This window comes from Nesoenas mayeri, assembly GCF_963082525.1.
Source record: "Nesoenas mayeri genome assembly, chromosome: 11".
Taxonomy (NCBI): Eukaryota; Metazoa; Chordata; class Aves; order Columbiformes; family Columbidae; genus Nesoenas; species Nesoenas mayeri.
Window position 1 is genome coordinate 14750488 of NC_137563.1, and position 21160 is coordinate 14771647.

At 40.3% G+C, this 21160-nt stretch overlaps 1 protein-coding gene across 1 annotated transcript in view; it reads right to left on the reverse strand.

The window, feature by feature from the left end:
* Positions 1-20852, reverse strand: part of MYO1E (myosin IE) — a gene marked incomplete at both ends in the record, with an annotated part of 84942 nt that extends 64090 nt beyond the window's left edge. The window contains 2 exon segments of the mRNA XM_080351232.1: positions 20548-20559; positions 20562-20852. Coding sequence (XP_080207358.1) covers positions 20548-20559; positions 20562-20852 — 303 coding nt within the window.
* Positions 20853-21160: the final 308 nt, after the last annotated feature.

Consider the following 21160-nt stretch of genomic DNA (forward strand, 5'->3'; position numbering starts at 1 on the left):
GCTAATGAAAGTGGCTTGGGGACAATTTCATGCACAGGTTCATTCATCCTTTGTCAGAGTTTGATTTTTACTTTAACCAATAATTAGACTATGCCAGGGCAAGCGGGTCTCATTGAGTGTCCACAAAAGAAGACATTCTCATAACCAGATTATCACCCACATGCACATCATGAACAAATTCAATATTTGCCATTGCACTAATTTTCTAACAGTTTTGATTACCCATCTCAGGGCAGCTTTGAGAAGAAACTACATTAAAAATACAGCAGGTAATACTTTGGTTGTATAGAATAACTGGCTTATTTTCATTTAATATTAGCTTTACTCCATTGGCTTTTATTACAATATCTTTCTAGTCGATATGAGAATGCTATTCTTTGAACATTTTTCTAAATAACCCAGCCTATTTAAAGTTTCATGAAGCAGTCATATCTTCTTCCTGTCAGACCCCACGCTTCAGATTATTTACTCTAATTTGTATTAAGCTTGTATCCTGGTTCTATAGACTTTCATATTTCCATAATAATTCATAAGGCACCCAACAAAATAATACTACAAATTCATATACCTGATCTCCACTGGCGAAGTAGCTGACGGCCCGAAAAGGTGGTAGCATAGAGATACACTGGGAATACAAAGAGTTCCTTCTGCTCTAGTGGAACACCATGGTTATTAGTTGAATTACATAATGGAAGTGTCTGGCCCAACATTTTTTAATATAACCTTCAACAGCCGGGAAACTGGGTCTTCATGGGTATTGTGCAGGCTGCAACACTGCATGTGTGCGACTCCTGCATCTGTACTATCTTTGTTTTATTAACTATGGGCATAAGTTCACTTAACAGGTAAAGTGATAGCTCTTATTAGTCTACAAAAGACAGGTTTTGGCATGGAAACAGCTATTCCCTGCTCCCTGCTTTTAAAAATACATTAGATTGTTTAATGTTAATGTCTAGCATTCAAATGATTTCTGGAGCAAGAAAGATAACTGAAAACCACTTCAGACATCTAGCTATCTTCATAACTATAGGCTTTTACCAGATGCGTGAACAAGCAAGTTCACTTGCAAACTTCATACATTTGCTATAAGAAACTGATAGTATCAGGATATGTATCAGATTAAGCGTCACAGATGATGCATTGGCATAATTCTGCTTTGCAGAGAGATGCCAAAGCAGCTCTGAATGCACTCCAGTACACTTAAATTGCTGCTGTTTCACAAACCTGTAATTTTATCACTGATTTTGCAGAATTATGCAAAAGACCATATTTAAGTGCCTGTTACAACTTGTAATTCAGTATCAGCATCATAAATAAACATCAGTTTCAAACCATTTCTGTTAAAAGGAAACCAAGTGAAAAGCTAAGGGTCAGCTTTGAAGAAAAACTGCTGATAAGTTACCCTGATTTTATTTAAAAGAGTTTCTGCAGTGAAGTGTGATGCTACGTCTGACCCTGGCTTCCTCTCAGGAAATTATTCACATTTGCTGTTGAAGACACCTCATTTACCTAAAGGTCTTTTTCATTTCAACACTGAAGTATGGTGCTAATAGGACACAAAGCATCCAAAAATTGAAGCCCAGTCCAAATAAGCGTTTCTCTCCCCCCCAACCATATTGAAGCAAATCTGTATTCAACATGACTTTACATTCTACATTGGGTTCTCTTCATCACCATCATCTGTATCTCTATCAACCTGTACATCTCATTTATGTCTTCAAAGACTTCTGTTAGAGAACTTCAAACATTATGAATCCAACTACTTCTTTGTATTCCATAACAGTAAAAGTTTAGCATTTTACCTCAAAAACAGAAAGCTAGCTAGCTTTTATCTTACGCAAAATGCTAAACTTCATAATGAAAACTCAGAAGAGGTGAAATTCAAGCTAAATCACAATGGCCTCAAAATTGGGGGCAGGAGGAATTAAGAAAAAAACCCTTAAATCTCAGGTATTAAACCATGGCTGAAGACTTGGGCTTGCAGGGCATCAACATAAAACCACATTAAACTTAAATGTTTGTGACATACCTTGCCTTCAACCTCTAGGCTCATTCAAACTCCGAGATCCAAGTCAAACCAACATAAACTGAAAAAATAATTTTAAATGTAAACTAAAACCAGCTGAGTGACTTTTAACCTAAGCATAGCATTCTGATTCTGCTAAGACAGCTGTTAGGTGAATATCGTTTCTTTCTCTCCACTCTTCAACAATCTGGACACAAAATGGATGCTCAGATTATTGATATCCTTTAACTTTGAGCTGCTGCAATTCATTACACCATTGAATCATTTAGAGGCAGCTTAACCTTTTTCTACACTCCATGCTAAAGCCAAGATTTGCAGTTGTTTAAAAATAAAGATCTGGCTCAAAACCCAACCTGCACTCAAGTAGCTTTCCTCTAAGCTTACATGTCATCTTGCTAAGCAATGTATTCCTTATGACCCCATGACGGTTACAGGAGTGGCTGCCTTTCACTCTAACATGCCAAAAAAAAGACAATTTAAGGTGATGTCCTAAAAACGTGACCCAAAGACACAAGCAGTAGCTGTACCCTTATGCTGTATCAGGTCAGTAAGAGTGTGTTCTGCCACACGCCCCTCAGCTGTGAGCCATCATCACCAGCGAGGCATACACATATTCCAGAAATACCTGTTAGAGTTCAACGTGGCATTACTGCCAATTATTGCATACAGGGCTGTCCTGAACTTTGACAAACCTTCCCAATATATTTATTCTTCCACAATGGTTTCTTCACCTTCCTCACACCTGACCTAGAAACACCATGGCACCTGTAAGTTAGATTGAGAACCATAAGGAAAAAAATAAAAGTATCAGGAGCATTCCAAAAGCAATAAAAAATAATAAAAAAACCCCACCACACTGCTTAAGAAAGAAATGTTGACACTTTCCACAGACTTCCCTGGTGCTAACTAAGGGTTCAGCATGCTGTATTAATCTTTGGATAATCCTAAACCTGCAGGTCCATTTTCAGGGCTTTCAGCACAGTTGCTGGAAAAGGCATACTGTCTAAGATCAGCCTCTAATTCTACTACTACACATCTACCCTGTTTTGTCCTTTTTCCTGTAAGAAATACTCAGCTGACGGGGTTTCTGAAGCAGATGCCCACAGCTCGGCTGTTCTCAAGAATGGTGCAGATCAGGCAGCTCCAAGCCTGGCAAGAAGCAGGACAGACTTTCAATGTCCTGCCCCTTCAGACAGGCAGGTACGTGCAGCAAAGACACTGCCGCTGGCTGCAGACCACAACTACTGCATTTTGTGTTTTCCCTACATTTCATGTCAATGCGATTATGTGAGATTATATTAGATGACCAAGAATTTAAGTCAATGCCATAAACTTTTGGAGCACTGACCTATGATGTTGGAATGCACGTGAGAAGATTCCAAGGCACTGATGCAGTACATGTTTCTATATTTATGAGACTATTTTCATTAAAATCTATTTTCTTCCTTTGAAAAAAGATTTAGATATGAACTTAAAGGCAAATTCTTCTGAGAAATTCCAGGTGAGATTTTTTTTCTATTTAATCTCAGACAATTCCTTGTGCCCTATGGCACCTACTGTATCTGATAATTATTCAGAGAGCACTAAGCTATTCCTTGATACTACCACAAACCATCACTCTAGCATGGTCTGAAGAAGTCAGTGCTCAGAAAGTTTAAGGACAAACATCATTTTAACATCTATGAATAAACACTCCAGCACAGCTCATTTTTTAGTAAGCTGCTTGTCCTTGTGCATAGCATCCATAGAAACCTAAAAATAAAGAAAAGTGCCCTTACTGGAAACAGTGGCACTGAAAAGTGCCAAACTGGAAACAAATTTAAAGTCTGTTGGAATGTTTTTCAGGAGGGGCAGAATCAAATGGGAAAGATTTGGGCAGCCCTCAGAATTCAATGAGGAGGCTTGGCATAGCACCAGTCTTTATGTAAATTTTGCTAAGATTTTGGCAAGATAGTTGTGTCTAAATGTTGCTATTAACCCGAGGATAACTGTAAATAAAGGAATGCGGCAAGCCTTCTTTTCATCACTTGCTTAAGGTTCTTTGGTACCATAAACAATGCGTAAACAAAGTTTAGCATTAATTATTCAACACCTAAAATACTGAAACTCATTGAGGTTTTCAAAAAACAAACTACTTCTAATTATAAACACGTAAATAAAGAACAAAGAACCATGAAATATCCAAGTCTTTGTAATAAGTTGCCAACATATTCTTCCAGTTTTATTTATGCCTAGTTAGGTTTTGTTGAAAAGAAAACCATTCCCTTCTTGCTTCTGCAAGAAGTATCTAGGCCAATTAAGAATGTTTGTCCCTGCAGGACTGTAAGGAAAGATGATTCTGAGGTAGCCTATCCATTTTTATAGATAGTGTCCTCTTTAAAAATAATAATAAAAACCCCTCACCACACACACACACAAAAAAAACACACACACAAACACCACAACAACATAACCTACGGATCTTAAGTTTTCCTCCTTGTCTGTACATTTCTGGTTTTGGAAGATGAGCTGAAAACTTAAGTTACAGATTCCATCTAATCTGTCACACAGAAGTGAAGGACATTTGTTTTGGTGCTTATGGAATTGGAGCTTCAAACATCCTCCGAGGTAACATTTCAAAGATACACGCAAGAGAACACCAACAAACCTAAGTTCAATAAGACCAAATACAACAAGACCAGAGTAACTTATACGCAGATTTTTTTAAACAAGCAAGGTGTACAGCCTGCCAGCAACTAAAAAAAATCGGCAAGTTTGTGCTATTTTGCTATTGATAATACAATTTTTAGTATTTCATTGTTAATACATCTGATTAACAAAAGCTATTAGAATCATGTACAGTAATTATGGAAAGCCTCAGGGGTTTTCTTTAGGTTTTTCAAAATAAAAAAGAGCACATTAGTACAAACTGTTCTTTAGTAAAATTTGCGAGTTTTTAATAAGAAAAACAAAATGCCTCCTCTGTAGGTTGTATTGCATTCAAATGCAGAATACATGCATCTAAAAGCCTTTGTGCACTAGAATGCCTCATCTAGTTAAGTTTTTAAATATGCAGATAAATAACCCACTTTATAGTTTCCTATTAAGTTTTATATGCAGTACCATATAATCTCATTCTATCACTTCAGATGTCTATTGATTTAGCTTCAATTTAATTTCTTGAAAAACTGTTAGGTTTTAACACATATTATCTCACATTCCTGCAGTGTGTGGAAGTAGCTGCAGCCCTGGAGTGGGGTCAGGCAAGAGGGCCCGGTTCACAGACAGCACATCCCGCTTCTAATGCTGCTGGGGACAGCGCTGGTGTTGGTGAGGGGACACTCACCCCCACCACAGTCACCCACGGGCAGCGTGCTGTCCTGTGATATGGCAGATGATGGAAAAGGGAATAAAGGCAAGGAATGCTTTAAGCATTTTAGCAAAGAGGTGGGATCATTGGATGGTCATTTAGTGATGTAGATTTGGAATTCACACTCCCACTCTCAAAACCCCCACTGATGTCATTATGTGCCTTGGTTTATTTGAAGTACAGCAACTGAGAGAAGCTTGTTTTCTAGAAGGTTCCTTTAAGATGTACAGTTCTATGTATCATCTAGTGAAGCAACAGTGGAAAAATACATCACACATCAGGCATGTGATCTTTACCCATCCCAGCCGTTTGCCTGTGCCTTTTTCTTTCCTCCGCAAAATGTTAATCCCAGAAACCATATGAAAAACTATGTTGTGCAACTAAGCATGCCTCATCCAATGAATGAAAGCACCTATTAAAATCTGTAGCTTAAGTAATTAGGCTATCAGATACGCAGATGTGCTTCTGCACACTCCTCGTGCAAGGTCTGACTGACAGAATCATTTTGTTTCCACCAAAACACAGTAAAGAAAGGAGGCAGCCTGCAGCTATCCTGCTTTGCAGTTTGCTCCTGTCAAATCTCAGTGTTTAGCAATGGTTGATTTACATCAGTGTTTGCATAGGACAACATCAGTTAAAGCCCAAATTTCTAAATAGAGTAAGACTAGTAATTTAGTCACAAGTCAATAACAGCCCAATGGTTCAGCAGAAGGGCTATCAAAAGGGACAAAACCTTGCAAATAGTGTCAAAGAGGTTTCAGTTATTTGCAGTGATTAAAAGTGCTGTGGAACATTTTACAATAGTTTTTTTTTAGTCTGGACTCCACTTCTACAGTAGTTGTATTGCTTTTAGGTAGTGTTAACAGCAGCTTCAAAAAATACTCTGCATTTTAAATCATATGATAATAGCTAAGCATGACAAAAGGGCTTTCCTGTATGTTTTAAACACACACGCATGGTCTGTGGTATACAGGCAATATCTAACACCAACTATACCACAGATTCTTTTTAAAGATTTATCCTCGGTGTTCTGCTAATTTAGTGGTAATGCATAAACTGAGTAGTGTATATATTTCATTGCACTCCTAAAAATTCATCAACACCCTGTAGCAATAACTGTAAGAAGTACTACAAATATAAAAATTAATTTTTAATCTACTGTTAGTCACATGTTTCATATTATTCTAATAATAACATGACTTATTTATATAACCAGGTTCATGAACGGAGATAACTTTGTACATACATTTTCATCTCCATCACCTTATTGCAAAGTCCAAAATAGAACTTCCTTGCCTTTATGCAATGTATTTCATTGCAAGTTTCCATTTAGTATGTCCTAACATAGATAGGTGAACTTTAAAAGGCACCAAAGAAATGTTTTGATGCTTACACACACCATTTAAGAACCATTGTCTGGGCAAGGCTAAATCGTTTAGAACTACTAATAAACGCAAAATTGCATATCACATTATATTACATAGTATTATGGATAACATTTAAGTGAAAAAACTCAATCACATTGTAACAAAGTGAGCATGCCCTTTGGGATTTGCAGCTGCAAACAGAGGACCTCGGTGAAGGCTTGCTGAAAGTAGAGACGTAGAAGGGAAAGCTTGTGGAAGACAACTGCAGAAGCTAAGAGGTAAGACCACAGCGTCAGGCCGAGTATTTCAAAGTCACGTGGCTGATCAGTGCGTATGAAGACAAGCAGAGGCTTCCTATACCTAAGGTGTCACACACTGAACCAGTTCCATCAGCAATATTGAAGGCTTATGAACAAATGAAAAGAGAAATAAGGTACAACTGAAGGAGCAGAACTTCACATCAAAGTTGGAAGCAGCTTTCCTGGATCAGGCAGCTCGCACCAACTTGCCAACACAGACCATCCACCTATTCCCTCTTAGATTTATTCCCCCTATTCTCTTTCCTATTTGAGAAAGTAGGGTCTGTCATAGCCTATTGCAAACCAAGTCACACTTCCATTATGGAGGACACAACATAGTTTGGATATACATTGCCTGTCAAAACCACCATAGGATTCCAGCCCTCACACACTACAGATTATTTAGGCTCCTAGGAGAACTCCACAACAGAGTGACCATGGCAGCTGCTAAGAACATGCCCCTTAGACATATTCCTCAGTACTTCCTTATTAAAATAGCAGCAGAACAAAACAACATCCACAGAGAGATTACTGAGGCTCTGCACAGCTTTGGTACTTCAGCAAGGTTGTCACACACTGCCACACTAGAGACCGGAAGAGAGCAACAGGAATAAGGGGGAGAATATTATGTTTTATTACAGCTACAGTTGCAAATGGATAGAACAACAAAGTACTCTCCCATCTGCCAGTTCTATTACTTACACGTCCTGACTTGCCCTGACCAAAAAAAAAAAAATAAAAACTGAGTAGTTTCAGTTCTTAAGTATATTCCCAAGTCTTTAAAAATACCAATAATGAAAAAAAAGTTACTAGGCATCTCATTGAGACATCATGCCAAAAAAGTGAGTTCATTTAAATGAGGTAGACTTCTACCCACCTCAAGAGTTTCAATTGGTCAAAAGTAATTGCAAAACAAGCCCTAAAAGGGCACATTTAGCTACAGAATGCAAAAAACATTCTTCATTGTTCACTGTATCCTGTTACCAGCTTGAACATAATTTTAGCTACTGAATGGGTGCTTTTTTGTTTTGGCAATCAAATGCTATTAACTTCCCCTTTTTCTTTTCCTGTTTGTACACCTGCACTCTCAATGAGCAAACAGCAGCAGGATTAGTGTTTTAGAGTTAGCCTACCACTCCACATCTGTAAAGAGCAGAGTGACTAATTACTTTCAAACTCTGGGCAGGGGAAGCAAATAGCCTTGACTTTAACTTTCAGATCTTAACTGTAGTCTCCAGGTAAAATAATTCTGAAATAAAAATGGTTATTCTTTCAAAATACTGTCTGCTTCAGATGTAAAATTCATAACCGTAGCTACCTCAACAGGTAGTTAACAGTCCAATTACTGACTCTCCAGCTACAAATTTTGAAGTGCAGACTAGGAAGAACTCCACAAAGTCTTAAGTGCAGTCTAGAACAATAGAAAATTACCACTGATATTTTTTATTAAAGTCCCTTTTCCCCCCATAATAAGTTATGAGCTATTTAACTGTTCTTGAGTATCAGAGATCCAGTACAAACCACAACGGGCAGTTTACAATCAAACTTGCTTTGTCCCTTGCAGTCCCAGGCTGGATGTAGCCACACTCAGCATAAAGACAATCCCAAGACAATCCCACCAAACAGTAGCAGGATAAGCCTGCTAACTGCTTTTTCAAGTTTAAATGTATTCTGGTCTGAGAACAGACCCATGTACTGGACAAGTCAGGTGAAAAAGTTACCTAATGGCCTCAGGTGCAGAAATGCCTCAGCCTCTACCATTAAGAAATTATCTGAACAAAAGAAAACCTGATTTCAGTAGGTGAACACTCTCGAGGTGTGTCAGACTAAATAGCTATTCATGACTAATTCATTAATTGTGGTAACAACATGCTTCTCTATTACATTCAAACTACTACCTTCAGTACAGGTTCATCAGAACATCCTTCGCAACAGCAAAAGTTTATGACGTATCTGCCTATAAACTAAGGGTACAGGCTGTACTGTCAATACAGCCAAATATATAATACTTGCTTCAGCACCTGTCATCTTTCACACAGTTAAGACTGTTTTCAGAATAAACAGCTCTTAAATTGCTTTCCACAAAAGCAGCTTTCAGGACTGGAAAAGACGTTAAGTCTATAAACCTACCCTATGTCACTGAAACAGGGACTTAAGAGTTTTGTATTATGATCTGCTCCTCTGGGTGGTTTTCAGGCATTTCTTTTCCAGCATGGGAAGTTTTTAGTTGCAATACTTAAGAACAAGAAGAGGTCAAGCTCAGGACTCCTAAACTGAAGATCAAAATCTGCTGTCACAGAATTAATTTGTATTTTTACAGGTGAATTGCACAGGAGCAGGTAAGGCAGCAGGAAGTAGGGAGTACATTTCTAGTAAACGCAATGCCTTTCTGAACTACATTGTATTTGCCTCTCCCTCAGTATTTATTTGACTGTTTAAGAAATCAGGTTTAGGGCTTGGGGTTCCTCTCCCACCCCCAAATCTGCACTGGGAATACAGAATACAACATGAGCCCATTCATGTACAAGTCTTGAGAAAGAGAAAACAATGAGCAAGCAAGGAGGTACAGCTGACATTGGTGTTCTAGTTGTTCTGCCCTCTTCCACTATCAGCAATTAAAGGTTCAGTGTTCTTCTCACTAGAAGTACTTTGTAACCTCCAGTAATTCCAATTCTTTACACATCACTACTAATGTATAGACCAATGGAAGCTCTGCTGTAGAAAAAGGAGTTGTAGCTATTTAAAGACAAACCTCTAATATTGTGAAGCTGCAAGCCCACTTATTTTAATCCATTCCATTAGTGCCACCTAACTGCTTAACATCACTATAACTCCATGTAGAAAACTGCACTGGACATAGCTACAAAGAAAATAGACCCCATCAAGATTAACCCATGGTTTGAAGAAGGTTAAATTGCCCAGAAACTCTGTATCACCCCTCGCTTTTAGTGAAGAAGGATGTTCTTTTTGCCTAGAACAATACCAAATATGGGAATAAGTAGCCACTGTTGTTCTGCTTCCTCTCAAGTCTTCCTAGAATGAAACTATGCCAGGGTGAAACTACTCACACACTTTGTTAAACATATTCCCAAGACTGATGCCAAGGGCAGTGGAGACTGGAGTAAGTTCTGCAGAGAGTACATACCCTGTGTGTTTGAAGGCAGCTTTAAGCTAGAACAGATTAGTCGCCATTATTGTATGTACTTTTTTTAAACCACAACAGAACCCATTTCAACTGTATCAAATCAAGTTTTGTCAAACACATAGCATTGTACATGCAGATTAAGTTGTTATTTAAAGCAAGTATCAAACTGGTCAAGTTCTTATTTTCTCCAGTACATTGGATCTAGTCCTTTATTGCCATGCAGATATACATTATTACATAGTGCTCTAAGGCAAAGCTGACAGTTATAGACAAATATCTAAGCTGCTTCAGAAGCCAGACTTAGTTACTAGCAACAGGTACTCAACATATCTCAAGTTCCACATATTGTATATTCAGGCACTGTCGAGTCCTCTTTCACTTGGTTAGATACACTTCTAATCTGCCTTGCTCTGCTGAAGACCTACCCCTATCCTCTCATCTGAAAACGATCATGCCTTGAACTCTGTGGTTGCAACCCAATGCTGAGACAAAAAAAAAGGGACACAGCAAAATAGCAAAAGCAGTGGCTCGCCTGCAATGAAGTCATTCTCCCTTCCCCCACAGAACTCTGCTTTAAATGGAACTCAAGTTGCTCATTAAAGGCCAAATCTCAAATCAGACCTCCATAGACAAAAGCAGTGTCAAAACAAGATCTCCATTTGTTACAAAAAACACTCAAGTTCATTTTTTCCCATGTCAAGCCTAATTAATCTTAAAAAAAATAAAATAGCATAGTTTGTAGAAGTTAGCACAACACCAACTTTAAGAGCAAAGTCTATTTGCTGATAGCCTATCCCTAACAACCTTGGTTCACCAACAGAATAGGACTTGGGTCCTTAGAGGATTCTGAGATGTTGTTCTTGCAGAGACTTTGCCTTCAACTGTTGGGAAGCAGAATGTGACACTGACCATCGAAAACTAACACCAAGGGGCCCACTGGGTCACATCAATTTGCTGGAAGAAAAATGTTTTTCCCCATACAAGCCGTGTGTGCTTATGCCACCCCTTGATAGCGCAGCTAGAAAAATGTATGCTTCAAACAACTGTAAAGAGGAACTCTTGGCTACCCGAGGAAGAAGCAGAAGAGATGCTTTGCAAAGCCCACGGTCACCGCAGAGCAATTAAACAGCTAACGCTTTGGGCACAGACCAGGGGAGATTTACGCAGTTTTAGCTCTTTTGCCACAGATACCTCCGGAGGTTTAAGCTGCAGCAGTAGGTCTATAGTGCCCCTGATACCAGGGCTAATCCATTCCAATCCATCACCTTTTTCCAGTCTATTCAAGTCCTACAGGTTACACAAAGAACAGCCAGGATACCCTCCAAAACAGAAAACATCTGAATTGCCCTACCCTGAGAAGTTATTTTGATTTTTCCACCACAAAGACCATGTTTTTGTAGGAATCTTTGGTTTGCTGAATCTAGCAATTATTGACCAATATAGTAGCTTCCAGTGTATATTTAAAGTTGAGGGGAAGCACTGAAAAAGGCTTTGGAGACTACCAACACTGCAGCATCAAGTCCTGGAAACATGACTGTGCAGGAGCATGGATCTTAAGTAGAAAAGAAAAAAATCTAACTAAAGTAATTCTGTTCTCAGTGGACTGCTGTATTTTAATTGATAAAGTCAAATATTTGTTTTTGTGGATTAAAGCACTTCAAAATTCAGGAACTAATCAAGTTTACACAAGAACAATGTCAGCAGGATATTATATGGTATTCAAGCTATATGTAATAAAAATCATGCTTTATAATACATCAGTTTCCACACTACCCACATTTTTAATTCAAATTATGGTAGGGAATATATGAGAAGTTTCCTGACATAAGTACTTTATCAGTCTAACTTGCTTCCATAAAAACTGTACTATCAAGAATCAACAAGAATTCTAGAACTAAATATGATACAATAGTCTAATACAATTATGGATTCCTGTGATTAATTAGCTTGTTTCCTAGATTATTACATCCTTTCATTAAGTCCTTCTAAAACATGATATATATTTAGATAACAATTTGTAAGTGCCAATATCAAGACAGATAATTACACAAAATCCATGTTTCATGGGCCTTACCATAAGATACTGCCGAATTATTTAGTAATTCAGACTCTGTAGCCAGCCAGTACCACTGTGCTCACAAAGCAACTAGCTGGTTTTGTAACTTTGTATCCTTTCTGGAATGAATCTCACCAAGTTTAAAATCCCCCATTGCATTTAATTATACCTGTACTGTATGTTCAATTCCTGTTATAAATACTTTTGTATATTTCCCTTTCTTTAGGTATGTACTGAAAACAGTTGCGGACACAGTACAGGAAAACAAATTCTTTCATGAGTGATAAACACACAAATCAAATTCTTCTCAAATACTAAAAGAAAAAAAAAAAACCTCAAACTTAAAAGTATGCATTTGCTTTTCAATACCATGAAATGGCCTTTAAGATTAGGTTTAACAAAAGTGCTCCTTCAGTATGCCTCAAGAGCACAGCGCTTTCACTTAGCAAGGTATTTTCCAGTTCATATACCAACATCTGCAATAAGATCCTCCAAAACCTGAGTGATCAACAGGTGCTCAGTACATGCCAGAAGAACCATAACAGCTCAAAGCCCAGCAGTTAACAGAACGCTAATTATGTACATACACATGCTGATGACAACCAGATAAACTTTTGTCCTCAGAATCTTACTACTGAAGAGCTATCAAAGTGTACAGGGGCCACAATGCAAAGGATTTAAAGAAATGTGTTGGTAGCATTTGTTAAAAGCAATTCAAATACACTTTTTAGCAGTGTACTTCTTTACAAAGTTGGGAATAACATAGGGTTAAGAGTTACTGCAAAAGCAAATTTGGAAGCACTTAGGCATTTGTGCAGACTTGTATCCTTCAAGGCAGTAAAAAGAAAAAAGAACATATACAAGATGAGACAAATTCTTGACTACCGCTTGGCACTGCAAATATATTACTGACAAGCGGTCCCAGCTTCCATTTTTCCATATTTCTGCTATTCGCAATATACAACTCAAAGCACAGGAAAAGACATAAATCACTGCAAAAGATAACAGCATGCACTGGTAAACTGCCTAGAACTTAAAGCCTCACAAGTGCTGTGGAATGTCAGATTGGAAACAGAAGACAGTCCTAGGTGCAGGATAAAACATCTGGCAGCATATTATTTCATAAGACAAGCATGAAAGATTGAAATCCTGAGTGTTAAGAACATTTGACATGTTTAAGAAAGGATATCAGGCTGCACTGCTCAGACTCAAATACAACTTCAACACTTAAATTAGACAAGGCTGACCAAGAACTGGTCACAGACTCAGGCTCAGCTGATGAAGGTGATTCAGTGAGTGGTTCTGAGCTGGCAAGGAAAACCCCTCACGCTTCCTGTGCAGGGACAAGTGCAGCCAGTCACTGCAAGGCTGCTAGAGCTGTCTGAATGACGCCAACAAAAACCTCACATTTAGACTTCAGACTGCTGAACAAAGCACCAAAATAGCTTCTAGAAGCGCATTCTTTTGCATAAACCATTTATGTTCCTTTTTTTGACGAAGCAAGCTAAAGAAAAATCTATCATCATCTCAACCCAAGAGCATTAACCCATCACTTTCCCTGACCATCCTGAAGTGGCTTTTGCCAGAAACACTTCTGGCTGCTGAAGAATCACCCAGATGACAGGAGAGAAGAACACCAGACCTTCTTTATAGTCCTTTTTACACTTCCATAATGGTGTTGATCACAAAGCATGCTCAACATCTGCTAGCACCTGACTTTAAAGTTCACATCTAGTTGTTGATATTAGTAAGTTAGGTTAGTAGGTAATTATCTGTACTCAAAAGCACCTCTTAAGCATGCTTCCCAATAAGCATCACTTCTGATGATAACTCTGACTCATGATCCAATTACCAATACTGCTTTCCATGACAGATCTCCCATTTGTTTTATTTAAAATGGCATTTTCAGTTTCAATTTTAAAAAAAATCAGATTTTTTTTTTTTTAGAAATAAGCTTTACAGTTTATGAACCCAAGTAACCAATAGTTTTAATGCAAATTAAATGCCGCTGTGTCTTTGGAAAAATAATCTTGAGCTTAGATGTACTTGCTGTCGTACATGAAGCCAACAAACTCCAAAGCCATTTAGATATTTGTATGAAGCATATATAATAAAATAGGCAGAAAACACCTGCAAGGTTCAGTATGTGGAAATACTTTAGACCACGAAACCTTTTCCTACAACAGTGATGACTTAGTCAAGCGGAGAAAACAGATCTCATGCACTGCCAGAACATGACAGTGCACCTGGTCTGCCCAAGGGCTATTCTTGCATTTTTAAAGAGGTGAGGGTAGAAGAAGGGGAGGAAATCAGTAGGTGGAGGACAGAAAAGCTGGAAGATAAGGTGAGTCAGGAGATGAGCGATAACCATACTTCCTGAGCAGGTCAGTGATTGGCATCTCAGGAACGTGGGGAAGGGATTGGGAAATGGGAAAGACTGGCCTGAGCCCAGGAAGGTCTGACTAACTACAGCTCCTCACACCCTGGCTCCCCCAGGAGTGCAACAGGAGGCTGAGATTGCACAAGAGCCCCAGTGATTGGGTGAGGTGAATGTCTAAACAACTTGCCAGAGACAGGTCTCGGTTCTGATCTTAAGCTGGGAAGAAAATTCTTGTTTACTTTCTGCCATATTTCTCTAATATTTGTAAATACTTTCACACCCATATAGTAGGAATAATAAAAGCCAAACAACATACAACACCTAACAGAATCCTTTGGCTACAAGCAGTTTCAAAAATTAGCAGGCATCCCATACACCTGTAATACTTCTCCATACACAAGCAGAAAAAAAAAAAGACTTGCACAGAAGCATTGGAATGCTGGTCATCTGCTAGTGACCTGCAACCACCAGAAAAATCTTCTTGGCAGACAACAAAATAGAGAGGAAATTAATGACATCCAACAGATGAGAAAATGTGTAAGAGAACCTTCCTCCAAAGGTTTCACCTTTTACACTGATGTAAACTGTTATTGCTCATATTCAAGGTGAGACTTTAGATAGTATGAAGTGGCTTAATTCAAAAAGTTAATAGCGCAAGGCAACAAACCCCTTCTTGCCAAAGCCTGGTGATTTCTGCATTTGCAAAGGGAACGAACTATTTTCTAAATCCTTATTTTTGTCAAACAAACATATACACACACACTTCCCAGTTCTGAGAACTGCTGCTTTGATTTTACTCCTCCTGCTCTTGCACTGTTAACTCACAGAACGAAACCTGTTTTAATTAGGCGCAAAATACCTTTCTAACATAGCTCTTAATACTTTCCAGTAGCCACACACCATCTATATCTAGAATCCAGCTTCCTAAAAAAAACAGAGCCAAGTATTACATTACAATAGTGTTTTAGGAAACTGAAAAACAGGTCAAGTGGTCACTCATAAACCATGTTTTGTGGTAACAACCAGAATAAATGGATAAGCGAAAACCTGACAACTTACAGGCCAAGACAGTAAGCCAGATTCAGGCTAGTCTCTGGCAGAACAACAGCGATCTGTCTCAGATCTCTTAGTATTACCACAGTAAAGTCACTCCCAGGGTTACCCAGGTCCTTGGCAGAGCAATTCCTTAGGTTGAAATCGGGGAAAAATACAAAAACCTTTCTTCTTTGATATCACTAGGATAGAGCAGTGCATGACCATTTAGATCAGTCACTTTCACACTAAATCCGGGAAGAGATTAAGCTGGTATTTATGAAGGAAACAAACTTAAAATTATCACAAATGGAGCTGAGAAGACTTATCTAAAGAGACATGCAACTTCTTAAGGTTTCAAGCACAAAAACATACTTTCCATATCAACATGAAAATATTACTAAGATTTTACTGAGAACTCAGTAAAAGCTTGACTAGGTTTCACTGGCTATCACAACAGCTCTAAAAAGCTTGTTTTAACTTCTCCCATTACACATATGCAACAATGTTTTAAGATGAGGCAGTAAAACTAGGGCAAGTTATCCCTTCAAGTTAAGAAAAAAATGACTGCAAGTAGTTTAGTTAAACTAGTAATAGCACTGTCACCCCATTTCCTTCACAAGCAGATAGTTAAGTATGGAGGGGGGAAAAAACAGTTCTGTAGGGCAAAAGAAATTATGAGAAAAATGTTTAAGATGTACACACGTTCAATCACATGTTCAGCTTTCAGCTGCAAAAGCTGCATTTGGGTAATATTCTGCATATGTTAGTGTTTTCTGAAAAAGTGCTCTAACATGCCCAATATATCCATAAACCATTCTAGAGGTCTAAACTATAAAGAAACAGAGAAAAGCATGCACACAATTCAAACATAAACAAAACACATCAAGTATGAGTCCCTTGCTTTGCTGTTTAACATGCTACTGTGTTTTTTATATTTTATGTATTGGCCAGACAGAAACACCATATAGCTAGAAGATTTTTCCATTAATGCACCTCTAGACATAATGCAAAGCACATGCTGTTAACCTCCCTACTATTCCACATTTGGCAGAGAACAAGGTTTAAGCTTATGCTACTGTCTGCAGCACCAGACAGAAAAGCTCCCTTCAGATACAGAAGCATCCATGTCTTCCTTGTGACTTTCTTGCAGAAAAAAAACTTAAGATGGTATAAGGTCCCAGCTCACATCAGCTATTTTAGGACAAAATCCTAAAGGCTAGCAAGTCCTTTCAGGCTAATTGAGTCATTTTCATTTCTGCAGACTTTCACAGACACTATGTGTAATCAAGACATCCCTAGCATCTTGCTGGATTGGGCCATAAATATCTGACCTTTAGTGATGTCAGGTTATGTTTAACTGCTATAAAAGGGTTCCTTTTTAAGACTCAACCTTCCATCTTTGTTGACGAGGTGGAAACATGAAGACACCAAATATGCCCAGACAAAACGCACATACTGACTGCAGTGCTACAAAAAAAATGCTTAGCATTGAAATACTGGTTAAAGGCAACATATGAACACTTTGTTTTCTTTTCCTTAAGGGAATTAGACAACCCTGGCTTGCTCAACAATTTGTGAGTTACTCCAGATACTGATGAATCTGCTTTCTGTTGGAACCTTCCCTCTAGAACAGAGATTATGCAAAAGCAGGCAAAGTTTATCACTGATGGGTTGTTGGAGTGTTTATTTGGTTTTGTGTTTTTGTTTTCTACTTTTTCTAATAAATATGGTGCCAGTTTATACCTCAGAAATAATATTATGTTTGCTGATTAGTGTTCGATGTTTTATCCTTTAGAAAGTCAAAGCCAGCTGACAGTACTCAGGGGAACAATCTTTCCCTGAAGACTAAAGAGCTGCTTTAAAGAAAAGGCTGAAGATCACATTGTCATGTTACGGTGACAAGATTACTTTTGTAACATGATACAAATTCTCTATCCAACTCCACACAAGATCCTCCAGTGCACCTTCATGAACTACTTAATGACACCACAAAGGTCCAAACTCACATAATAAAAGCAAAAGTTGCATAAAGTTCACCTGATCTTACTTTTCACTTCAAGCAAGTTTCAACTTAGTTTTGCTGAGAGGTCTCCTGAACATGAAGGACCCAGTCTTGCACTGGAGTGGGACTACTTTACACTTGTATAATACACATTTTGAAAGACTTAAAAGTTACAGCTGAACTATTAGAGGCTCTGGTTTACTTTGAATATTAAAAATCTAAATGCAAAGTTAATAAAATTGATGCAATTCAAGAGAAAAATTTCAGATATTGTATTTTTTAGAACTGGCTGCTTTAATGCAGTTTTGCCCCACTGATGCTCATTCCCACCTTGTACTGCAGTGTATAGTCACAAAACAGCCCACCCATTCCACGTCTGCAGTTCTCCTCCTGAAACCACACTGTTAACCGGATATAGATCTTGGTCTGGATTAAAAATAAATTAGCAAAAAAGCACAAATGTATTGCTAAGTTGCACAGATCTGCACAGCCTTGCCTGCAGACCTAAGCAAGGCAGCGTGGCACAGCTCAGAGGCTGGACAACGAGGCACATCTACACCAGCATCATCTTTATATACTCTGCTGTATCAGACTGCTTCAACAGCATGAAACAACCACAACCGACGGCAGCGTTATCTCAGAACCCTGCACTGTGGACACTATCAGAACAGGAAAAATTCACTGTGAGGCCTATGGAGATGATATGGCAGAAAAGACTCAATTTAGAGAACATAAAGCACACCTATGACATTCTGCTTCTCCATGGAAATCAAAATTGTCTAAACAAAACTAAGGGAAGTCACGTGAATTTTGCATACAGAGAACAAGTATAAAGTTTCGGGATATTAGTAAGTTGATTCATGTTCATAAGAAGCCACTGCAAGTCCCACCAGGCAACCCTTCTGCTAGTTTTCTAAGTTACAAAATATTACCTTCTAACGATTATCAAACAATTGTTTGTGCATAATTCTTACAAAAAAAGCAGTACTTTAAAAACAGTCTTTCCTGGTTTTGTTGTAATCATTACTTTCAGACAATTTTAAGAAATAGAGTTAACACCAGCTTGAAACCTCACAGTGAAAAGATTAATTCAAGACTACTTCAGTAGCAAACTAAATCTGGAGAAATAACTGCCTGAACAGTTCCCTGGAAATTACATCTTGTGGAAGAAGATAACATAAAATTAATCTTGTATGTTACCAACTAGTTACGTATATTTACAATAGCTATATTTTGATTAAAATCTTCCATTAAAAGGGAATCAATGCAGTCCACAGCAGATCAACTAACAGACTCACTGATCTCCAAGTATTATTGTTAAGAGGCAGACATCTCAGAAGGCTCTGCACCAAGGACTTCAACCCCATTTCACATGGCAGCAGCACAGGCAATGACACAGTCTCTACCAGGAAGTCTGTAAGTGCCACAGGTGTGTGTGACCCAGCAAGTACTGAGCAAAGGTTATGGTTGGAGAGTTGATTTGAAGCACCTGGCAACTCTCGGGGAACAGACGGACCTATCTTATTCAAAGCTCCTTACCAATAACAGGGCTGTATGATCTGGTAGTATCCCTATCCCTGACTGTGACAGAAATTTTAGCTTCCTAACCTCTATAATGCTTCATTTAAAGCACAGGCTTGTACTCAACACAGGTGTTAGCCAGGTACAACTGTACTTGCCGCAGGAAGTTGAAGCCCAGACACTGGTAATAAGATGAGCATCCTTTAAAACATACTGGGAGTGAAGGGCCCAAGCTAACATTCCACCTAAGTCAGCAAAGCTCTGAATACACATGACCTAGGTTGATGAGTATTTAAAACTTAACCTTAGTTAAGCTTCAGTAGGAATAATGCAAAAGTTTTTCAAGTTTCTTAACTGTCAGATCTTTAGCATTCCACTTTAGAACAGCTTTTTAAATAAATTACTTATTTAAAGGTTATGGATTTTAGCCTAGTTTATTACCACATAGGATTTTTTACTACTGACTCTTGGTTCTTGTATAACAGGTAGTCAAAACCATTATTTGGATTACTTCAGAATGAAAGCTATTTATTAATCATCAGGAGTCAATTACTAAAGGTAAACCAGGATCAGCTGCTTAACCTCAGTTTTTTCTTCAGCCTAGCCCTGATGTGTTTTACTGGTATCACACCCCTTCATCACACCAGACATTTAACAGACCCAGTATTTGCAGTGCCCAAATTCCCTCGTTTGCTGCGCACTCAGTTTCCGTGCTGCCCGCCGCAGGCGGACTGGAGCCGACCCCGCTGCTGGGACACGGGTGCCCGGGAACAGGAAACACAAAACCCCCTCCAGAAGGGCTCTCTGAAGCGGAGACGCGTCACCTGTTGTTCAACAACGCCGTCGCGTTACCTTCCCACGAGATGTTTCCTCCTTGAGGATAACACCGCGCAAAACCTCTTCAGACCCCAAACGGCGAGAGACGACGGGAGATGAAGCCTGCGCTCAGCCGGCCCTGCCCGAGCGCCGCGGGACGGGACGGAGCCCGGCCAGGGCAGGCTGGGGACAGCCCCGGGCTGCTCGGGACGCCACTGACGAGCGAAGGCGCCGTGCCCCGGCGGCAGCACCCGCCCGGGCTCCACGGGGCCAGCAGCCCCTGACCGGCTGCGCCCCGGCAAGCGCCGGGCACGGTCCCGCTCCCCACACGCCGGTTGCACAACCCCCCCTCGCCGCGGCCCCTCTGCAGCGCGGGGCAGGGAGCGCTGTCCGCAGCCCCTTCCCGGCAAAGCATGAGGAAACGTAGCAGACGGGCACCGAAGCAGCCACGCTCTCCTCGCCGAGAGCCTCCGCCGGGCGCCCCCCACCCACTCCACTGCCCCCCGCTCCGCCCGCGAGAGCCGGCCGAGCCCCGGCAGCCCCGCGCCTACCATCGCGGCTCCTCGGCGCTGCGCTGCCCGCGGCTCTGCCCAGACACGCCGGCGCCCCGGGAGGGACAGAGGGAGGGAGGGAGCGAGGGCGCGAGCCCGCCCTCCCCGCGCGCGCAGCTCGCGACCGGGGCGGGGCGGCGCGAGGCAGCCCCGGCGCAGCGGCCCCGAGCGGGCGGGTCGGCCCCGCGAGCGCTGCGGCCGGGCCGGCGGGAACGGCAGGAAGGAACGCGGGGCGGCTGCCCCGTGCCCATAAATGGAGAACTCGCCGCGCCGCAGCCAATCGCCGCGCGCCGCCGGGACGTCATTCCCTGAGGGAATCCCGTGCGCGCGGCCTGCGGGGCCGCTGCTCGCGACATTCGCCGGGGCAGCCGCAGCCCCCGCGCTGGGGCCCGCAGCCCGGGCACGGGACACCCCGGCAAGCGGCGTCACACACACAGCGCCAAGATGCTTCCAGTGCCTGGCAATGCTGGACAGTACACAGCACCTTGATACCAAATGGACACCGAAACCAGTCCCAGCTGTACCGCACAAACGAAAGAAACAAGAAGTGCTTGCCTGGAGGGTGGCACCTGCTCCATGTTGCCCGTATCATTTTGATCAAAATACAATCAAT